Source organism: Natator depressus, chromosome 6, assembly GCF_965152275.1.
Source record: "Natator depressus isolate rNatDep1 chromosome 6, rNatDep2.hap1, whole genome shotgun sequence".
Lineage (NCBI taxonomy): Eukaryota > Metazoa > Chordata > Testudines > Cheloniidae > Natator > Natator depressus.
In genome coordinates, this window is record NC_134239.1 from 69142103 (window position 1) to 69164179 (window position 22077).

The window sequence follows — 22077 nt, forward strand, 5'->3', positions numbered from 1 at the left end:
TCCTTCTCTCTCCTTTCCCCAGGCCAGGACAATAGGCACATGAGTGTTCTACCCCCTTCAGTCCCCCATTCAGCCCAGGAGAAGGGCGTTCCATGAGGAAGTCTTCTCTCCAGGTCCTGTTCAGGCCAAGGAGGTCTCAAGTCTGACAGACCAATGTTCTAGTCTGGACTGGCAAATCCTATATTCCTATGTTGGCCTCCAGGTGAATACCCTATTTAGGAGAATCCCAGAGCTATGAGTTTGACCCCAATTACCATACATATTCAGCAGCAAGGAGAGTATCAAACAATTTAGAATGAAGCATATGCAGGGCCACCTTTCTTGTATTATTTTGCTGTGCCACAATTTATGGGAATGCTGTAACCATTCACAGATCAGATTTATTTTTTGCTCACCTTTTGTTTATCTTTCTCCTTTTTAACCATTAATGCTCCTCAGTGTTGTTTGTCACCAACTTTCTGCCATTGTGTGTTGAACAGGTGCCAGTTGTAGCTGTGACAACAACAGGAGGTGGGATAAGAGCTTTGACAGCCATGTATGGCAGCATTTTGGGTCTTCAGAAACTGAATGTTCTCGACTGTGTTTCATACATCACTGGCTCATCTGGGACAACATGGTAAGGAAGTCATTTTATAAGATTTTATTTGATCCTTCTATAAGCTTCTGGGGGAGAGAGACAGTGCTCAAGGAATATGTTATCTTGCTTGGAAATACACTACAGGGTTATGCCAGCATAGCTACAGCATCCTAGCTATTCAGCTACAGTCCCTGTAGACACGGCCTAAGGGTAAAATTTTCAAAGTTGCCTAAGTCCCATTTTAAAAAATGATTTAGGCACTTGGGACCTTAAGTCTCATTGAAAATCAATGAGATTTAGGCTCCCATGTCACTTTTGAAAATGAGACTTAGGCTCCTATAGGTACTTCAGAACATTTTCACCTAAATTTTTCTTATTTTCTAGCTAATAGTTCTTTTCCTGGCACTTAAATTTCAGCTAGCAAAAATAATGATCATTTTAGGTAATTTAACCCCAATCATGAATATCAGTGGGGAGTCATTGGATAGCCTACCGTACAGTATATATTCTGAATGGAGTTGAGTAAAAATTACCAGATGAAACAAGTAGAGTTTACTGGAGATTTGTGAACATTTCCTCAATCCTGGGTAAGGTTTCAAGCAAACATGTGTTGAGTTTTGACAGTGAACCTCGACTGAATTTTTTTTGCGTTGGGTGGAAACCATGTTGAAACTTGGAAATCATGTGGCTTTGCACATCTTTGACCCAAAACCCAGTGTTGTCAGATGAGTTTCCCTCTGGGCTTTGGAATTTATTCACCTCTGAAACTCTAAACAAAACATCAGTGATGTGAGTTAGCTTAAGTGAAGTGAATCTGAAAAAAGGTTGCATGAAGCTCTGCCACAGAGATCCTTTGACTTTCACAGTCCCCTAATTCTAATTCACTGTTGTCTTTAACATGGTATTTCCTGTTCCCAGGACCATGACAAACTTGTATGAAGATGATGATTGGTCACAGAAGGATCTAGGGGAGCTAATCATTGAAGCTCGGAAGCAAGCATCCAAATCCAAAATGAGTGCTTTTTCCTTGGAAAGTTTGAAGAATTATCATAGGGAGCTGAGTCAACGCACCCAAGCAGGATACAAGACATCTTTTATAGATCTCTGGGGGCTCATGATTGAATCCATGTTGAATGATGAGGTACTGTATACATCCCTCTTTTCACTAAGGATTATGTTCTTTCTAAAAATTAGGAGAAAATTAAATCCTAGGAAGAGAGAGCCATTCAATATCTTTATAGAGTTATTCACTCAAAGAAATTCCACTGGATTGATGGCAAATCAATACCTCATGCACAGAATAGGACTTTACGATCACATGCTAATGAAAGAGAGATACAGAGTGAGTTACTAAATTTTGTGACTTAGTGAATAAATGAACAAACAGAAGAGAAACAAATCAAGGGCAATGAAACACGTACTGCTTTTTCATGTATTTTCTCAACTGTAGTTTCAGTTAATTATTTAGGACAGGGATTCACAATCTGAAGGGTTGCAACCCTCTTGCCCTTCTCACACAGTGAAATGGCAGAGGGAAACCTGGCTAGATCCTGACTAAATGAAAGGGGAATTCAGATGTGGGTGGGAAAGTTTTTGTTATGGAAAAGGAGTATCAGTATAGAGAAGATTGAGAACCACTGATAGGCTAATAATCCAGAGTATATTCGTAAATTAAAGAGATAAGGTGGCTGAGGTAATATCTTTTATTGGACCAACTTCTGTTAGTGAGACAGTTAGCCAGAGCTCACTAACAGAAGTTGGTCCAATAAAAGATATTACCTCACCCACCTTGTCTCTCAAATATCCTGGGATCGACACAGCCACAACAACACTGCATATACTAGTAAATGTTCTGTAGCATATTTTGTAAAAAAAAAAAAAAAAAAAAAAAAAAAAAACCAAATTTTAGTGCGTTGAAGTTCCCCTACAGCATCGGCTATTAAATCTTTGCTGAGAACTGGAGCAAGACTGCCAATTTTTGTGGGGGTTATAAGGGGTGTGATTTAGCAAGGTGTGTGTTAGTGCGGTTCAACTGTATTAAAATACAGTGTATGTTCAATACAGTCATTAAAAAAATATAGTGGATCTACTGCTCTGTCAGACCTTAAACTTACAGGACCTTTAAAATTGCTGTTCGTCAGCTTGTGGCAGCGGTTTTGGATTTTATCTCAAGCAGGTGTTTCTGTCGCTAACTTTGAAAGTTATCATAAGATGTGCACAAGCAAAGCTTGAAAAATCTCAGTGGTATTGCCACACTAATGGTGAAAGAAGCCCTTTCAAACTAAATGGGCAAAACCAAGCCCCTTTTTCATGTGACATTTTTCATTCTTCTCGGGCCAGAAGTTATTTTGTAAAATTTGATAAAAATCTGTTGCGCTGTTTTGAGAGATCATTTCAAAAATATACTTCATTTCAGATCTTTTTTTTTTCACTATAGGTACAGTAGAACCTCAGAGTTACGAACACCTTGGGAACAGAGGTTGTTCATAACTCTGAAATGTTTGTAACTCTGAACAAAACTTTATGGTGGTTCTTTCAAAAGTTTACAACTAAACATTGACTTAATACAGCTTTGAAACTTTACTATGCAGAAGAAAAGGTCTGCTATCCCTTTATTTCTTAGTAGTTTATGTTTAACACAATATTGTACTGTATTTGCTTTTTTATTTTTGTCTCTGGTGCTGTCTGATTGTGTACTTCCGGTTCCCAATGAGGTGTGTGGTTGACTAGTCAATTCATAACTCTGGTGTTCGTAACTCTGAGGTTCTACTGTAACTCAATATTGGCTTTTTCTAAAAAACCCCAAACTCTGGAATTAATTTAGGCAGAGTGTCATTGACATGGTGGCTTGACAAAATCATATTTTAAAAAGATGACATTAAAATATAGGAGAACAGTAGAAATAGCATTGTCTATCCTATTTTTTGCACAATACATGAAAATGCCATGCTACGGATATACTGTGTAGTCTGCAAATTCTAGTATCACACACTGAAATAGAGTGTAGGCTGGTTAGTAGGATCCACCTTCACCAAGACCATTGAGCGGCCCCTGACTTCTTCCCAAATCTCTCTTCCTGTGAGTGAAGTACATAGAGGAGAACCTAGGAGGGAATTCAGACATTTCAGTGACTTCCGAACTCAGATGTTGTAGTTGTGCAACGATTAGTGTAGGCAGCACCTCCACCAGTACATGGAGCTATATCCTTATCTTAGTGTTAAGTTGTTGTCTTGTGTGTTATGTTGCTGATCTGACCTGAGGGAGGAGTGGGGGTTGGCAGAAAGTTCAGTCCTGTCAGTGTGTGCCAGAGTCGGTACCTGCAGTATCCCAATAGAGCTCTGTGATTCTGTAAGTGAGTATTACAGTAGGTTCCTGTGTCATTTTTGTTGTTTCTCAGCTAACCATTTTTTCTTCAAAAACAGAAAGAGGAGCATAAACTCTCAGATCAGCAACAGGCAGTGAATTGGGGTCAGAACCCACTGCCCATCTACCTGGCTCTCAATGTCAAGGACAACATTACCACTAAAGATTTTAGAGGTAATGATTATATTCCAGAATTACAGCTGAGTTTAAATCTAAGAAGGTCCTACTTAGGCTTGGACAAACGAATTAGATAACACAGGAACCTTCCAAACTTTCACCCTGTGACTGAAACAATCCTATTAGGAGGGTTAACAAAGTTTGCATACTTTAACATACATATATTATTGTGTTTCCTTTTGTGTGTGCACGTCTACACTGGGATCTAGCCAGGACCTGAAGTTAAATGTGCAGGATTATGGTGAAATAAGATGTTCTCCCAGTATTACTCCCTCAGCCTAATTGGAAGCAGGGAGTGCTGAAATCTTGTAAGAGCCCATTCTCATGAGATTTCCAGACACAACTTGCAGACCTTAGAGGTCTGGATATTCAGTTATGTATCTAAACTTACAGGCCCTTAAAGAAACTAATTCTCTGAACCTTTTGGAGATCTCTTATCACTAGTTCAGTGCTTCTTTTGCATGACAAATCAAAAGGAATAAAAGCCAAATTACATCCTGGTCTCCCTTTCATTGGAGGAACAAACCCTTTCCTTGGTGAAAAGGAAGTTGAATCTATGTTCTCTTTCAGATCCAGTATTGCTTCATCAATTAATCTGAAATGGATAGGAAGTGGAAAATAAAGTGGTGTTACACTATTCTCGGTCTTCATTTGACGCATTCATAATTCTGATTTAGAGGCTGTACATGGGATTGAAGTGATGCATAGACCTCTTGCTGGCCCTTGCATGGGGACAAATATCACCCTATATGTATCTCTCACATTTACTTGGTACATGAGTGTTTGTTCTGACCATTGCCAGATTAATTGTAAATATACCTTTTACCCATTTGAAATAAAATGTTTATATCCACAGAGCACTAATCCCATTCCACTGAGAGTTCCCATCCATTCTCTTTGCAAGGGTGGCTATGCCCCAGGAGATGCTCCCCAGTGTTTGCAATGCTGCCCACCTTTAGGTCCTGTCAGGGGAGAGCTTCTTCAATTGTCAGTTGGAGCTGCATAGGAGCCCTGTCATTATAGGTTGCCATGGGGACATGCTGACTCATTACTCCTCCCCATTGCTCCTAGCCATGCTTCTCTTCTGCTACTTTGGGTGACTGGCTGCAGGCTCCCCCGTGGAGGGGTTTGGGGTTCCTTGAACTGCCAACCCCCAAACTGGGTGGACCTTGTGCCTCCGGTGACAAAGCTCATGCAAATTGAAAATGAATTAAGGCCACTGTCTGGTCCATTTTGAGGGCAGAGCTACCCCCTCCATTTGTTAAGTCCCAAGTCACTCTCCATGTCCTTCAGTGGCACTCATAGTAAATAAAAATGGCTAGTCACAAACAGTGGTGGTTCCTATAATATAGTTCACCTTGAAAAGCTGAAGCTCAGAAGGTTTATTCTACTTTTAACTCTCTTTAACTGCTAGCTAACACCACGTCTGGTTACCCACTGCAGTTAAATAGGTTTTTGTGACTCTGTTTGCAGAGTGGGTGGAGTTCACTCCCTATGAGGTGGGATTCCTGAAATATGGAGCCTTTATTCGTGCGGAGGATTTTGGAAGTGAGTTCTTCATGGGCCGGCTGATGAAGAAGCTCCCAGAATCTCGGATCTGCTTCATGCAAGGTGTCTTATTCACTTGGGAGAGTGTTTACCTAATAAGAATACTAATAGCTATGGAAACCAGTGCCTGGCAAGCCACTGTTCTGTGACTGGCAGCAGTGGTGCAGTATCAATTGAAGAAAATGTTTTTATATCTTAATGAGCAGCAGATAAAGTTAAATGTGATTCTAAATCTTCCTAATAGTTCTAAACAGTTGCACTTGGTTTCATTTTCTTGTGATTCCAAATGATAGATTCAGAGCAGATGTGAGATTTTATACAACTTTAACACCTGAGTTTGCAGAAAACATCACACACTTTTATATTCCAAATCTCTGCAGTTCAGCCCTTTAGGGCATAGTTCTATTGTTAATTTATAACCCTGAGGAATACAGCACAATAACATTGAAAATTTAGCCCAATAACTAGCAGCATATCTAAACCCAATAGTAATGTCTTTTACGCATACTGTATGCCAACAGCTCTTCAAGAATTTAAAGAATAGTTACATGAATAAACAACATATAGTAGCAAAGGGGGGTTATGAAAGAAGTTGGAGAAGCAAGGTATAAAAGAAAATTATATATCCACAGAAATTTGAAAAAAGAGAATAAATAGAGATATAGAAAGTCTGCCATTTTCTGGCAGTTAGAGAGATAAGAACAAGAGCACCTCAGAATTTTTTTTGACAAATTGCTTTCATTGAATAATACTGATTTGTCCAAACTGAAACTGTGAAAAAGGGTCAGTTTTGACAACTTTTCTGACTCAAGGGGGGTGTGGGGAAAGGTGGAAATTGTCAAAATGGGAAAGCGTTTTGTCATTTTTTTTAACACAAAACATGCTGGTTCTCTGCTTCAGAATGATTTTTGTTTTGAAATGTAATCTAATTCGGTGGGGGGGGAAAGGGTCTAATAAAAGAAAAAAGTTGAAATCAAAATGAAAAATTTCAAAATTATCAAAACAAAATGTTTCAATTGACCTAAAGTGGGGGGAAATTTGAAATTTTGGTTTGTAAATATTTTTTAGATTTTTGACTTTCAGAAATGGGAAAAAAAATGTGAACTTTCAAAAATATTTCTTGGATGGGAAAACTATGTCCCACCGAGCTCTAATGACAACCTCTGTGGCTGATTCCCTGAATTAGTGCTAATTAGAGAGAGTTTTTATTTGAATTTTTTTTATTAAAATGCCTTTCAATTAAAACAAAGACTTTTGAAAAAAGGTGATTTTAAATTTTCTGGGTTTTTATCAAACTAAATATTTTGAACTATGTTCCCTCCCACTTTTCAACCCTCCCATTTCTGTTTGCTACTGAATTCAGTAGAATGATTGATATCTAGGGTCCTCCCTCACTCCACACACTTTTTTACTTTTCTTTTCTATGTTTCCTTTGGCCACACTGTAACTTTTCAAGACTTTTTCCACTTTGGAAAAGTTACAGAATGGCAAAAGGAAAAAAACCAAAATAAGTTGGGAATGGGAGAGCCTGACTTTGAAGATTTTTTATTCTACTGCATTCAGTGACAAAAAGGGAGAAAAACAAGAGAAAGGGGACAAATTAAAATTCAAAGTTTGTCAAAGATATATTTCAGGGAAAAAGAAAAGCAATTGTTCCAGGTCAAACCCTATGAAGTGGAAACAACTTTGAAATATCCTGTGAAGTTTTTACCAATTTTGAACCATCTCTCTCATTGAAATACAGAGTTCCAACAGCTGAGGAGCAAAAGCTGGATTGAGGAATGTGCCAATATTTGGATCTAGGGGATAGTCCAATTTCAGAGGTGTCTTATTTTGATAATTTGCAGTGATTATAAATATGGGTGCAAATCAGCTTTGCAAATTTAACTCATACAAGATCTGCAGACTTTGCACCCTCAGGAAAGACTTGCTTTACATTCTTCTTTTCCTGCTCCAGGAATCTAGTTGTAGAAGCCTGGGCTATATGTTAAAATTAGAAAGAAATGAGAAAGCAAATTAGAACAGATTTGTGGGGAGGGACAAAAGGTCGTGTACACTACAAATGCTTCAGTCTTCACTTGGACTCATAAGTTGCTATTAAATCTCTTCCCCTTGATAGGAATGTGGAGTAGTGTATTTTCCAAGAATCTCTTGGATGCATGGCATGCAGCTGACAATTCAGAGGACTTCTGGCACAGATGGACCCAAGACAGAGTCACTGAAATAGGTAAATCGGGCTTTTCCTTCCATTTTGTTTTGATTGGTCCTGCATGCTCATCTGATGTGAGAACTATACCCACATTGGCAGTGTGCTCAGTCTCAGGGCCAGGGCAGGACCAGGAAGGGTAAACCGTGCCTGGTGTTGCTGAGCAGCACTCTCTTTGGTTGATCTTGAAGCAGCAATAATAAGATACTCTTTAGGTGAAGGAAAGTTGCCATAGTGCAGGGCCTAATGAAAATGATGCAGTCTCAAAGGACTGGGAAGAAGAATTTCCTCTGCTGGACTTAGTGTTCGTGCAGGAAAGCACTTAGTGGTGCTTCCCACATAAAGCATATTTTGCCTGTGTTCTGGAATCTCTGCTAGCCCCCCCCAAGTTTGTTTCCAGATACAATTCAAAATGTTGGTTTTTACTCTAAACATTTTCCCTGGACTACCTTGGACACTACCTTATTCCTTGTGTGAAACAGCAGCAACTAAGGTCAGCTGGACTGCACAAGCTAACACCTTTGGGTGTAAATGAGTGGGGCTGATAGCAGGGCATTTTCGATGAGGGGTCTTTGATGCTACAATTTGCCTCCCCTTTTCTCTGCATTTGCTGGCTTTGAGATCATGTTACAAAGTCAGTCTATTTCCCCAGTTTTCCTAAGCCAGGTCTTACGCTAGGGAATTGTCATTATAACTATGTTGTTCATGAGTATATGAAATCCACCCCCAAGCTATCCGATTAAACTGACATAACCCCCTGGTGAAGACAGTGCTATGTTGATGGGAGGGCTTCTCCTGTTGACATAGTTACTACCTCTGGTGAAGGTGGAGGTGAAGTACCTATGTCAATAGGAGAACCTCTCCCGTTGGTGTCAGTAGTGCCTTCACTGAAGTGCTACAGCTGTGATGGTCCAGCGTTTTAAGTGTAGACTTGCCCTTAGTGTTGGGGTTCTGTGGGAGTAAGTAGAACAGGTGAGGGAAATGTTAGTTTTACTGGGTCCAGGAAACTATTAATATGGGCATTAGGCCTACTGGATTTGAATGTTGTTGTTTTATTTTTTGTAATGTATAGATATCTATTTTATTTGGACCTTTACAGATGAGCCCTTCTACAGTTTTGTGTGCATGTATGTTAAAGAGAACAATAATCTCAGACATAAACCAAAAACAAATTTTGAATATTCCTTACTCAACAGTCTAATAGTAATAATAATGATTCCACCCCTATTAAACCAACCTTCAATCTCCCCAGCATTCTCCCTTCTGAAAAGCTTGGACACAGGCAGGTTTTGCAGTGTTCACCAGCTTTACTAGACCAAAGGAGGAAGCAAGTTCCAAAGTTAAAGGCCCTTTACCGATCATGCTTTGCCCGCAGTTCCTTCATGGTTAAACTCAAGGGCCTCCACTGATCTCACTGCAGAATTATCTTATTAAGAGACTGGCAATCTCTCTGGTAAACACAGCCATTTGGGGCCAGATTTTGAAATGAGAGTTAGACACCGAGATACCTTTTAAAATCTAGTCTTTATAGGGTTAAAATCAACACATTAAATTGAAACAGAAGATAAATTGGTAATCTATGCAGAGCACAGGAGTAATGTACCCCTGCCGGAAAGACTGCTAAGCTCAAGGTTGCCAAATTCTGTACTAAACAAATTTTATGAATCAATTTGAAATGTAGTCCCATGTAGATACATTACAATAATCCAGTACTGAGCTGACAAAATGGGTACCAATAGAGAGCTCCAGATCCAAAAGAAAAGTCATATCCTTAGAGCCAAGTGTAGACGGGAAAAGTATTCTTGGCTGCTGCTGCTACCTGAGCACCCAGAAGCTGTCTGAGGATCCAGTATACGCCACAGGCAGTGAAACTGTGTCACGAAGGGTCCTCGGAAAACCCAGATCAAGGGAGATGAAATAATCGGGGCCAGTTCTTTCAATTGCTTCCCCCAAGGAAAAGAATATCACGACAATGTTGTCTAATTTGATTCTCGGCCCTCATTCTGAAGGTGCATGAAGGGCCTGATCTAAAGCCCATTGTTGAAAGACTCCCATTGACTTCAGCAGGCTTTGAATCCAGACCTTAGGTGCATATTTAGAAAACTATATAAATAATAAATTATTATTACTACTACTATTGCAGAAGACTATTCCACACCTCCCCGTTCACCTGCCCCGAAAACATGAATAATTTATGATATTTCTACCACCTTTCTTCAGAGGAAGAGCCCGATCTACCTGAGAGGCCACATGAGATGGCTACTTGCATGTACACTCCTGCAGGAGGCATTTCCAATGCACTTCGAGATATTTTAACGGATCGCCCAGCGGTATCAAAGTACCACAGTTTCTTAAGGGGTTTCCAGATGCACAACGAGTACACACAGCATGAGCAGTTTTCTAAATGGAAAGGTATAGTCCTGCCACTCAATTTTGAGAAGCTTCCTTTGAGATAATTTGGGGGTCTGAAATTTAGCGAGGGAAACCTGTTTGTCTTGGAGGGAACTGAATGGGCTTTATGTTTAATTCATGCATTATTTTTTCCTGAATAGGACAGGGAGAATTAATTAGCTTCATTTTTTTAATCCCTTCACCCCAAATCGCAAAACTTGAAGCTAATTTTTAACAGAACTATTCAGTTCATCTATTGATTTGTTTGGGGCTGAAAGTGCTTAGTGGAATTGATGTGGTGGGACCCCACTCATTTTGTTGTAGGTCACATGGAAAAGCTCTCTCAGGTTTGGCATGATTCATCGATTTTGATGACCAGACAGAAGAGACTGAATGGACAGTCAGAAGGAATGCCTTCTCAACCTAGGAGGGGCTGGCTACTAGAGCCAGTGCCTGGGGTGAAGTAATAGGAGGATGCCAGAAATGGAATGACCATCTATGTCAGAGAGGACCCATGTCAAGGCATGGATTCTCAGCCTGAGGGTCATGGCCCTTCGGGAGAGTGGGAAAGGGAGTTCCATAGCTCCAGGTAGATTTTAACAACTTTTCTTTTCTTTATGCCTAGATAAAAATGGGTCCTGAAATGATAGGAGGTGGGGTCCTGAAACTCTCCCCTCTTGTAACATGGGGTCAAAGTGCAAAAAATGTTGAGAACTACGGACAAGCTATAGTGGTATAGCTGTCACAAAGCAAAAGAAATTGTGCATTCCTTGGGAGGGAAGGAAGCTGTATTTCTCTTTTCTCTCTGACCCTTGAAATTCAAGAGGTAGCAGATCCGCTCCTGCAGTGGTTCATTTATAAGAAATACTTACCTTTCAGACACTATGCTAGACTCTTTGCCTAATCAACTGAGACACACTGCAGAGCATCTGGAGCTGGTAGATACTGCATTCTTCTTTGATACCAGTTACCCACCACTTATGAGACCAGAGAGGAAAGTGGATGTCATCCTGCATTTAAACTACAGTGGAGGATCACAGACAATGGTAAGAGCAGTCAGCTTCTCCTTTGTTTTCTTCAGTAATGGCCATTTGTCTGTAAGTCTTTATTAGCCAATGTTAGTAATTTCCTACTTTTAAACATTAGAAGAGAAAGGTGATTCCAGGAGGAAAAATCTTGATCTAATTTGAACTACTTTGTAGATAGTGGCATGCATCCCTGTTTTGGGAACAATGGTCTATGCGCCACATTTAATTAAAGCATTGTGTGGCATGGCACTAAGGGGTAGTGATGGTTGAGATGGCACTTCCATTAGAAACCTGTCCTGTATTTTAAGGAATAAATTCAACTCTCTGACAGCCATTAGGGTTTGAATGTTCATTTTCAGTCCACATGTGATTGATAAAACTTTATTTGGTCTTTTTTATTTATTTACTTCCTGAGTTATCCAAGGGTGATTTAATGAACGGAGAAATTCTTCACATGCTTGTTTGTGTTCCCATTTAAATGTCAGACTTGTTTTATGAGAACAGCTCACTAGATTTCAGTGCATTAGAATCAGATTCTGACTGAGAGTTCTACTTCTGATTTGTCCTCAAACTCTGAAACGGAGTCTAAACCAGATCTGCAGGCCACCTCCCTGACCCATCTATAATTGAATGCAGACATTATCTTTGGTAACACCATTCTTTCCTTTGAATTCTTGCTGTGTTGTTCCCAGTCAAATTCCTGTTTTATAACTCTCTTGGCCACTAGTGTCTTTAAATGAATAGTATAATTTTGAACTGTCTTTACAATCTATACTAAACGTTTTCCTATTTTGTGCAGTAAGATTATTTTTGGACAGCCCTCCAAGGAACAAAGTAAAGTGTATTGTCAGCAATCCATTTAATGTAACCCATGTGTCTCCAGTCACTTGCATTCCTATTGGCATCCCAGTACAATCCTGTCCTGACTTTTGTCTTGTTGTTGGTTCTAATGTTTGTTCTGTTCTGCGGTGATCTAGCCTCTGGACCGGGCCTCTACGTACTTCTCAGAGCAAGGCATCCCATTTCCTAAGCCTGTGTTGAATGAGGAAGAAAGGAAGAATCTAAAGGAGTGTTATATGTTTGAAGATGCAGAGAACCCAGGTGCTCCCATACTGCTTTATTTCCCTCTTGTGAATGACAGCTTCCAAAGATACATAGCACCTGGTAAGTAAACAGCAGTCAGTCACTGCATTACAGTCAGCATGAGCAGCCTGCTCACTCTCTAGAACTTTGTGTTTTATTTCATACTAATAAACATGTCTCTTGGCTGGGTCCCTTTTTCTACTTTCAACATCACTACTTCTAAATGATCACTTTCAGCCAGTAATATCACTCATTTATAGAGTTTGGGCAAAAATTTTCAGTTTTCTGGCAATTCCACAGAAAGCAAAAATAAAAATTGGTTTTGGATTCAACCAAAACCAATTTTTTTCAAAATTTGTGACAAATTGAAAAGTTTTTTTTTTTAAAAAAAAGCAAGCCGAATGAAATATTTCATCTGAAATGAAATGTTTTGTTTCAATTTCAAGCTTTTTTATTTTAAAATTTTAAAAAATGAAAATAAAGGACATTTAAAATAAAAATAGTTTTGAATCAAAATGTTTCTGTTCAAAAATATCAAAACTTCCCCCCCAATATGAACAATTCAGCGAATTTGATGCGAATTCATGAAATGTTTGTGTTATAGTCTGAATTTTTCACTGAAAAAAAGGTTCTTTGCAAAATTTCACCCAGCTCTCCTCATTTGTCCCATATAACCACCCTTATTTTAGTCTCACATTTACCTCAGTCTGATTCAAACTTGGTGTTCTCTCACCAAGTATTAGTGTAAATAAATCAAGACCACAAAAGTTTACCATTAAGGTTAACGAAAACATTCAGTTTAATATAAGTTCAGGCACCTCTACAATATTTTTTAATTCCATGATTTGTTTTTTAGGCCTTTGTTGAACAATTTGGAATGCCAGCACAAGTTATTTAAGTCTTGGATGGCTGAGAGCTAGGCTTTCAGTATAAACCATGTGTTCAACATGTAAGTTACTTGAGGCAGCTGTGGGAAAAGGTGAGGCAGTTGAGGTTGTATTCTCTCCATATGTTGGTGTTACTCAGCTTTACGTAACTTTTTTCATCAGATTTGGGTACTGCAGTTTTCTTGTTTTTCCAGGGTTTACCTCCGACAGGGATCTGGATAAGAAGGAGGTGAAACTGATTAGCAGAGTTTGCAATAGATCCAAGGAGCTGATGAAGTGGGTGTTAGCCCACGAAAGCTTATGCCCAAATAAATTTGTTAGTCTCTAAGGTGCCACAAGTACTCCTCGTTGTTTTTGCTGATATCAACTAACATGGCTACCACTCGGAAACCAGAGCAAATTCAGAATCATTAGACTTGATTAAGCATTTGAAATTTTTTTTTGTTCACCTTGCTGTATAACTGGTATTAAGTGTCAAGTGATGACATAGAAAACAATTGTATGCCTTCACAATTTTTCCCCTGAAACAAAATTTGGTTCCTATACTAATCTCCACGGCTCCTTCTATTGGCCACAACGATTCACAGTTTTAGGATACTTTTGGATCGTCATCTACTCATGAATTATGAGGGAGTAGTGGTAACTGTGTCATGTTGAAAAAGGATATGTTAATCATATGAATGTGGGTATGTACCACTATTTTTTGTGTCTGTAGTTAGCTAAGATGACATGGCCTTTCTCTGATGATATGGAGTCAGCCACCATCATCCATGACTTTGTCATTTCCTGCTCAGTCTAATGCACTGTGCTGTGCTCAGGGATACTTTTGCAGACCACTCAAAAACTTCAGCAAATACAAAATGTAGTGGGCCATCTGCTTGGTGGAGTGAGCTCACGTGAGCACATTATACCTGTGGTCTGTGAATTGTACTCACTTCCTATGCACTGTGGGAGAAATTCAAGGTGTAGGGTTTCATTTATAAAACCTTGAGGACTTTAGGATCTGGCTGTGGGTTCTACACACACAACTGAGGTCTGGAGAAAAAGTGCTCCTTGTTGACATCTTCCAAAGTCCAAGTTTAACAGCCTTCAGAGTGCAGTGCAAAGCATATCTTTTAAATTGATTTCAGATGATTGTTGGGAAGGTTTTTCTTATGGGGTGAAGCAGACATGGGAGGAGGCTGTTTGTCCTTTATATTGTGGGCTGTTTGAGGAGGTGGTTGTTTATGTTGCAAAACTATTGGATGAATCACAATTTTTCTTTTTGTGATAATTTCTGGAGATACCAGTTTTCTACTTCTTCCTGCTCTCAACGTCCCGTTTTATTTTTTCCTCACTGTCATTGAAACCTCTTCCTCTCCAGATGGGGTGGTAGACATGCAGTCCCCTGTAAGGCCCCTATAAATGACTTTCCATGGACAGTAGGAGGTGCTGACAACAATGCAGTCACCTTCATTCTCTCACTCATCACATTAGGTTTCAGATTTGAGACTGATGTTCCAGAGATCAAAGTACTGGATTGGGAATTAAACCTGTCAGCACCCTCTGGGCTGTTCTTGACACAGTGTATTAAATGGATCTATACCATAGGGTATAACAGGGCCTCAGTAGTGAAACCCAATGTTTTTGTTTTTTTCATTTCCCAGGTGTGGAACGCAGTGCATCAGAAATAGAACTGGGCAAAGTTGATGTCTCCAGTTTCTATTCCCCATATTCTACAAGGGAGGTCTCACTGAAGGCACAAGATTTCAACAAGCTGCTGAAACTGACTAATTACAACATCCAGAATAATGAAAACTTGATTCTTCAGGCCTTGCATGCAGCGGTGAGGAGGAGAAAACAATCTCAGACCCAGTCCCCATCCCAAGCACAGTCATCCTCCTGAAAGACATCTTTCCTGAAACCCCTTTTCTGGCCTTCAAACAACCCCCCAATCTCTCCAAGATCATCATCCTCATGGACCAGGACACACTAGCTCAAAGCAGCACCAGACCCTGCCAGAACAACAGATGAAAAACCTGCAGACATATCTCCACTGCTACAATGATCAACACCCCTGTCAACACTTCTTTCAAGATCCATGGGTTCTACATATACCTTTCGCAATATGTGATGTACCTTATCCAGTGCACTAAATGCCCCAATAACAACTTTGTGGGTGAAACCAGACAATCACTATACTTTTGAATGAGCTCACACAGAAAAATTATAAAGACAAAAATACCCGATCACCTGTGGTGAACACTTTTCACAAAGCGATCATTCCATATCTGATCTCTCAGCCCTCATCCTCAAAGGAAACCTGCACAATTCCTTTGAAAGATGAGCCTGGGAGCTTAAATTCATAACTTTGCTAGACAGTAAATGTCAAGGACTGAACAGATACTGGATTTATGGCTTATTACAACAATCTATAATTCACTATCCTTCTCCCCTCCAGCTTCCCCCCGCTGCCACTTTTCCCCCTCTGACTGGTAAGGTGCTAACAGGTTACTTTACCTTGAATGATCCCTTGAAATATGTGTCAAGTACCGATGCTAAACAATATGTTCCGCCTTGTGTTTAGCTGTGATACTGAGTACATTTCCCTGACCTGAAGAAGAGCGCTGTGTAAGCTTGAAAACTTGTCTCTCTCACCAACAGAAGTTGGTCCAGTAAAAAAAATATTACCTCACCCACCTTGTTGCTCTAATCCTCCTGAATGCTCTATCTTCTGCAACTTGGGAGTGACTAAAGCTTTCTAATGTTTGGCCAGACCAATAGATGTTTAACCTGGGATGCTTTGGTGGATTCTGATTCATTCCAATTAAGTAGCCATCCCAGGAAATAAAGTTAATTGAGTCATGACCTAGGTATTTGTTTTAAGTAAAGGACAGTTCATGGTATTTTATGAAATACTATACATAATATACACATTTAAAAGCCATAATAAAAATGACAGCACAGTAAACGAGCATTTAAATAATCTTTTAAAACCTCAGTAATTCTGGTTTAAGTCAGGAATGTCTGCTCTGTGAATTGACTCTCTGTCAAATAGTTTTACCCACACACTGACTAGTCTACTTTTCTGGCTCCATTTCACTGTTATGGAGAAAATACAAAGATACTGCTGTGTGCATAGGGCAATCAGTGTAACTCCTCCTCATCTATCTATTTTCAGCAACTGTTCTCTTTAGAGTGCCTAGTACCTTTTCAGCTATAAAATCTCCTGTTGTTTCATTGGCATCCATGTTAACAAAATCCATAAAATCCTCGCCATTCGTAAGAGGATCATATGACATTATTGATTAAATTCATTTGTTTCAGTTTTGTTCTCCCTATCACATGAATTAAATAATATCCAGCCTTTTAAAAACAGCACTGACAAGTGTATTCTTTCATGAATTGCTATACTCAATGTAGCATAGAGCATCAAGGAGATTCACTTTCCTCACAGTTTCATCAGCACGTTGCCCTTCACCTGTTGTTTTTATGAATGTTTTGTTTGATGGTGGCCTTTAAGTTTATAATTACGCCCATGCTTATGAGTCAGACCAGTCTTGTGATGTTTGAAGAAGACCATCAGCCTCCGACAGCGTCTCTCTTTTCCTGTTCATGTGGGTGTGTGCTGAAGGTATCCGCCCAAAGTGAAATTTGATCAACCTCATCTTAGCTCTTGTTCAACACAGTGAGAGAAGCAGGAATCTTATGGCAACAACTAGTATGTGTTCATTTTACTTCAAGATCATATCTTAATGCATATACACAAGAGGGGAAAGGAGTAAAATACCAATAAGCTGTGGACTGCACCAGGAGGGTTAGCTGCTGTACAATCATGTAATATCAAATGCAGCTACTAAGTGTACTGGTATATAATTAAATGACAGCTTGATAATTATACTGTTCTGTATGCCATTGACTAGCTGCTGATCCAGTAGCCTGACACCGAGCATGTGCAATGAAACAGCTGAGGAGACTTCTGTAAAATAAAAGCAGTGCCAATTAATTTTCATAACACTGTCAAAACAATGTGTTTTAAATCGTGATCACAACTAAACTGCATTTAGCAAAGAACAGTTGAGTCAATACCCTGCCTGTGAGTACATTAAATGATGTGTGTGTAAGCATGAAATAGGAGATGGAGCACACTTGAAAAATCAAAAAGCAGCTATAATGATACACATGAATCTGAGTTTTCTACACAAGATCATTTATCTACCTCTGTAAACACTCATGTTTTATTCACAAGCAACAAAAGTGCTTGAAGAAAAGCAGGTACTAATAATCAAACATCACATACTGATGCATGCATCTAGCGTACAAAGAACTCTGATTAAAAGATAATTGTAACCAAAATATGAATGTGATGGACATTAAATTGCATGCCACGTACCATGAGGCTGCAGCCTCCACCAAGATGGCAACAATCCAACAGACAATGCATAAACTCATACATTTTCCTGCAGTTCCACATTATGCTTTTCCTGGCCTTTGCTGACTAGCCCCTCCTCTTCAGATGACAGGCTAATTTATCCAATCCTAACTCCAGCCTCCTCTTCCCCAGACTGGGTCCTTGCTACCTGTCTCCATCTTCCTACTCACAGCACAAGGTTCCTGACCTATTTCACTGGTAAAGCTTTCTGACAGGCCGTGATGAAGATTGTCCCACTTACCCTGGACTCAGACTGGAAGGCTCAGCCTTGAAGCTGCAACCACTCAGGCTCCTGCCAGTGGAAAGGTAATAAAGGCACTTTCAGGTTTCATTACAATTAATAGATTTTTAAGGCTGGAAGGGATCATTAGATCCTCTAGTCTGACATCCTGCATAACACAGGCCATTACATTTCATCCATTTACCCCTCTATTGAGCCCACTAATTTGTTTCACTTTGTGGACTGGGGAATGGCATGGTGTCGTGCATGGTGCCTCATGCAGTGGAATGGAGGAAAAGGGGAGTGAGTGGACCTGGGCAAGACACTTGCAGGTCTCTCGCCCCCAGGAGATGCTTGTACTCACTCTGAAAAAGCATAGGACCAGCACCATGCCTGTTTATAATTCATGGGCTGACAGCTGATCAGCTGTGTGAGCTCTGAGACTATTAGCATCACCTACGGTATCGCTCAGCTAGGCGTTTACACCCTCAGATGTCTGGGGACATCATCTGCAGATGGTTGTGTGTGGGGATCTCTGCCGGCTTTTGTGGGGTGGCACTAGGGCCCTGACAGCACGTGCAACCATTATCGAATCCTAGAATTTAAGGCTGAAATGGGTCACCAGATTATGCAGTCTGATCTCTTGTACATCCCAGGCCACCAGCACCACCCAACACCCATACATCAAACCCAGCAAGTGAAATTAGACCAAACTATTATGTGCAGCAGGCAGAGAATAGAAGGCGCCGAGGTGCACCAATGCCCAAGACCCTGCGATATCAGGGAATTGACAAGTGGTGAAAGACATCAGAGTCATACAAGTGAAGTGTGGTGAGAGACACTGGGGGCCTATATGAACATCTAAATGGAGTGAGAGATGCCAGAGCCATATATGTGTGTTGATGGACTGTTGGGACTTGGAAGATGGAGGGTGCTAGGGAATTCTGGATTATGATTGTGAGACTTTTATAATTTATATAAATAGCCCTTGAGGGGTTAATTTACCTGGAAAGCTTGCTAGGAGTTACTGGGGACTCCGGAAGAGAGACCTTGAAGCAGAGCCATCCTGAGGACATGAAGGGGCACCTGAGAAATGGCCACCTTATGACAGGACTAAACATGGGCGGTATCAGAATCTGGCTCTTAGCATTTTTGCTATTTTTGGTGTTGTGGTCACCTGTCATGTGAAATTGTTTCTGCTTCCTGACTGTCTCAGGTTTTTATATGGCTCCCACTACTGTAGTATCTGAGCACCCCCCAATTTTCAGCGTAGTTGTCCTCAGAACACCCTTGGGAGGTAGGGAAGTGCTCTTATTCCCATTTATAAAATGGAAACTGAGGCACAGAAAGGCTATGTGACTTGCCAAGGCCACACAGGAAGTCTGTGGAGCAGAGACCAGAACTCCCGTATCCTAGACTACTGCCCTAACCATGGGACCATCCTTCCTCTCTACACTGAAAGCCTGAACATTTTTAAAACAGGTAGATAAGGAATAACCAATTTTCTGCTGAAGCTGTTTGGCAATGGAAAATCGGGATTGCAATTGTCACATTGTCCACAGAAAATATCTGCTTTTCATGGAAAATTTTGCCTTTTAATCAAAAACTGAAAACTTTTTTTGTTTTTTTTTTGCTGACAACTTTTAAATTTGGGAGTTTTCATGCATGCACAAATACGCTTTGCCTATTTATTTCTTCAGTTGAAGTTACTGAAGTGTTCAGTTGTTTAACTAAAAATAAAACCAGTGACCAAAAGCAGAAATATTTGATTCAAAACAACTTTGTAACTTTAATTTTTTATTCTGCGGTCTTCCCAGGCGTACGTTAATTTTTCTCACCGTCTCTGCCTCTTCGCTTTCAATACACATACGCAAATACAGATTCAGATTTTCAAAGCAGTGCAGGGGATTCAGCCACACATCTTCTATTAGTTTTACTGTACTGCTTTGAAAACCGCAGCCAGTACATATATAGACACCATAGTCACAAATGCATATGCACGTGTGTATATTATATAAGTATGCACACTTCAGCATTCATTCTGGCATTTTTTGTCATTGTGCTACAGACAGAAGAATTCCCTTGCAGCTTGGTCTCTATAAAAATAATTAGAATAAGAAATCTGCAAAAGGTGGAGCAGTGTATCTCAGTTGTTCCTTAGAGGTTCCTTGTAGCTCCGAAAGTAATGAGTATAACTGAATGCCGTGTGTGCGTGTACATGCACTGCAGATTATCTGAACTACACTAGCGTCAAACTATATATGACAGGTTTCTGATGAAGCGAGCTGTAGCTCACGAAAGCTCATGCTCAAATAAATTGGTTAGTCTCTAAGGTGCCACAAGTACTCCTTTTCTTTTTGCAAACTATATATGCAGCATTTTGCTCCTCAGTGGCTAGTCTCCAACTCTGACCCAATGCTTCAGGATCCATGAAAGAGGAATTGCTGGTGCTGGGTGGATGCCAGTAGCTCTACAAGGTAATACAGGAGTACACTGTGTTGCCTTCTTTCCTCTGTATGCATCTGCATAACCCTTTTTACTTACAACTGATGCACCTACAGTCCTCTTTGTGCAGGAGAACACAGACTGCAATGTGGCCCATTGAGAAACAGCTTTTTTTTCTGTAAAATATTTACTAGAATTTGTTTTGAAAAATTAACTGGATTTTCCAGGCAAAATAAATAAAGGAAAGTATTTCTGAAGGGTTGTGGGAATAGCTGGAAGCAGGAGCGAGGTGGGAATTGCTCAGTGGCTACATGGTGTAGGGGAGAGGGATAACCCACAAGAGCTGCATGTGTTTGGAGGATGGGACTGGCCAACTCAAGAAAAGAATCTGGCACAGAGAGGAAGGACAAGGCTGAGCTGTACAGGGAAGGGAGGTCATTTTCAAACAGCACTCGAAGACGTTTCTGTGTGTGTGTAATTAAAATAAAAGTATCTACATTTAGAAAATACATATATTTCAGTATAGATTATTATTCAAAAGTTTCCCTTTAATCTATTGAGTCTAATACAGAGAGTGTTGCCTGAGCCACAGGATTACACAACACGTCTCAAGAGGGCATTGCAAAATTTTATACCACCTTTACACGCTTCCAGTATGAAAAGTACAGAGAATGGCTATTAGAATGATCAGGGGAATGGAAAACCTACTTTATAGAGGAGATGCAAAGAGCTTGGCTTGTTTAGCCTAACCAAATGAAGGCTCAGGGGAAATACGATTGCTCTCTATACATACATCAGACGGATATATACCAGGGAGGGAGAGGAATTATTTAAGTTAAACACGAGTGTGGACACAAGAACACATGGATATAAACCAGCCATCAGCAAATTTAGGCTTGAAATTAGATGATGGTTTCTAACCATCTGAGGGGTGAAGTTCTGGAACAGCCTTCCAAGGGGAGCAGTGGGGACAAAAAACGTAAATTGTTTCAAGACTGAGCTTGTTAAGTTTTTGGAGGAGATGGTATGATGGGACTGCCTACAATGGCATGTAGCCGATCTGTGACTGCAACACTAACGGGTGGAAATGGGACACTGTACTTTGCTCTGAGATAATTGCCACCTTAAATGTTCTGTAGATCTTACAAACTGGTTCATTGACACCTGTACAATTGCCATCAGCTACTTTTGATTTACAAGGCACAGCTCTGTGACTGTGCCAAGACATTCATAAGCATATGTGCTGTTCCTACAAAAACTGCCTGGGGTACGACAGTTTCTTTTCAAAACTACTTGATCTGATGTGGACCCCATGTTAAAATAAATTATTGGAGTTTGGAGATTCAAACTTAGTTTGCACTCATGATACTTTGCCAGCCAGTATACTCCCCTGAGCTTCCTTTGTTTTCAATGACATTTCATCTTGTGAAACCTGAATTTCACACAATTTCCCCCATTCGGAGAGATTTAAAATAACAGAAAAGGCCTGTCAAAGCTGTTTGATAAGGAGCCATATGCCAGCTCAGGTTCAGTGGAGTGGAGAATAGCTCCTCCCTCTCCTCAGACTCCTTTATACTGAAAGATATTAGTGCAGGAGTGCTTGGCACCAGTTAAGAATTCTCCTCCACTAAGGAAATTCTCTGTTGGCCAGTTACAGAGAGATTTCAGCTCCCTTGTGCTACCTGAGTGGCACAAAGGGGCTGATCAGAAAGAAGAATGTGGTCCACAGTTTCTGATGATT

The 22077-nt window shown here is 40.1% G+C and overlaps 1 protein-coding gene across 1 annotated transcript in view; it reads left to right on the forward strand.

Annotated features, from left to right (window-relative positions):
* Positions 1–15145, forward strand: part of LOC141990086 (cytosolic phospholipase A2 epsilon-like) — a 48979-nt gene extending 33834 nt beyond the window's left edge. Inside the window, exons 12-20 of the mRNA XM_074957051.1 lie at positions 480–616; positions 1496–1718; positions 4000–4114; positions 5591–5728; positions 7785–7892; positions 10092–10283; positions 11142–11308; positions 12268–12454; positions 14907–15145. Coding sequence (XP_074813152.1) covers positions 480–616; positions 1496–1718; positions 4000–4114; positions 5591–5728; positions 7785–7892; positions 10092–10283; positions 11142–11308; positions 12268–12454; positions 14907–15145 — 1506 coding nt within the window. The remainder of the gene's footprint in view (positions 1–479; positions 617–1495; positions 1719–3999; positions 4115–5590; positions 5729–7784; positions 7893–10091; positions 10284–11141; positions 11309–12267; positions 12455–14906) is intronic.
* The last annotated feature ends 6932 nt before the right edge of the window (positions 15146–22077 follow it).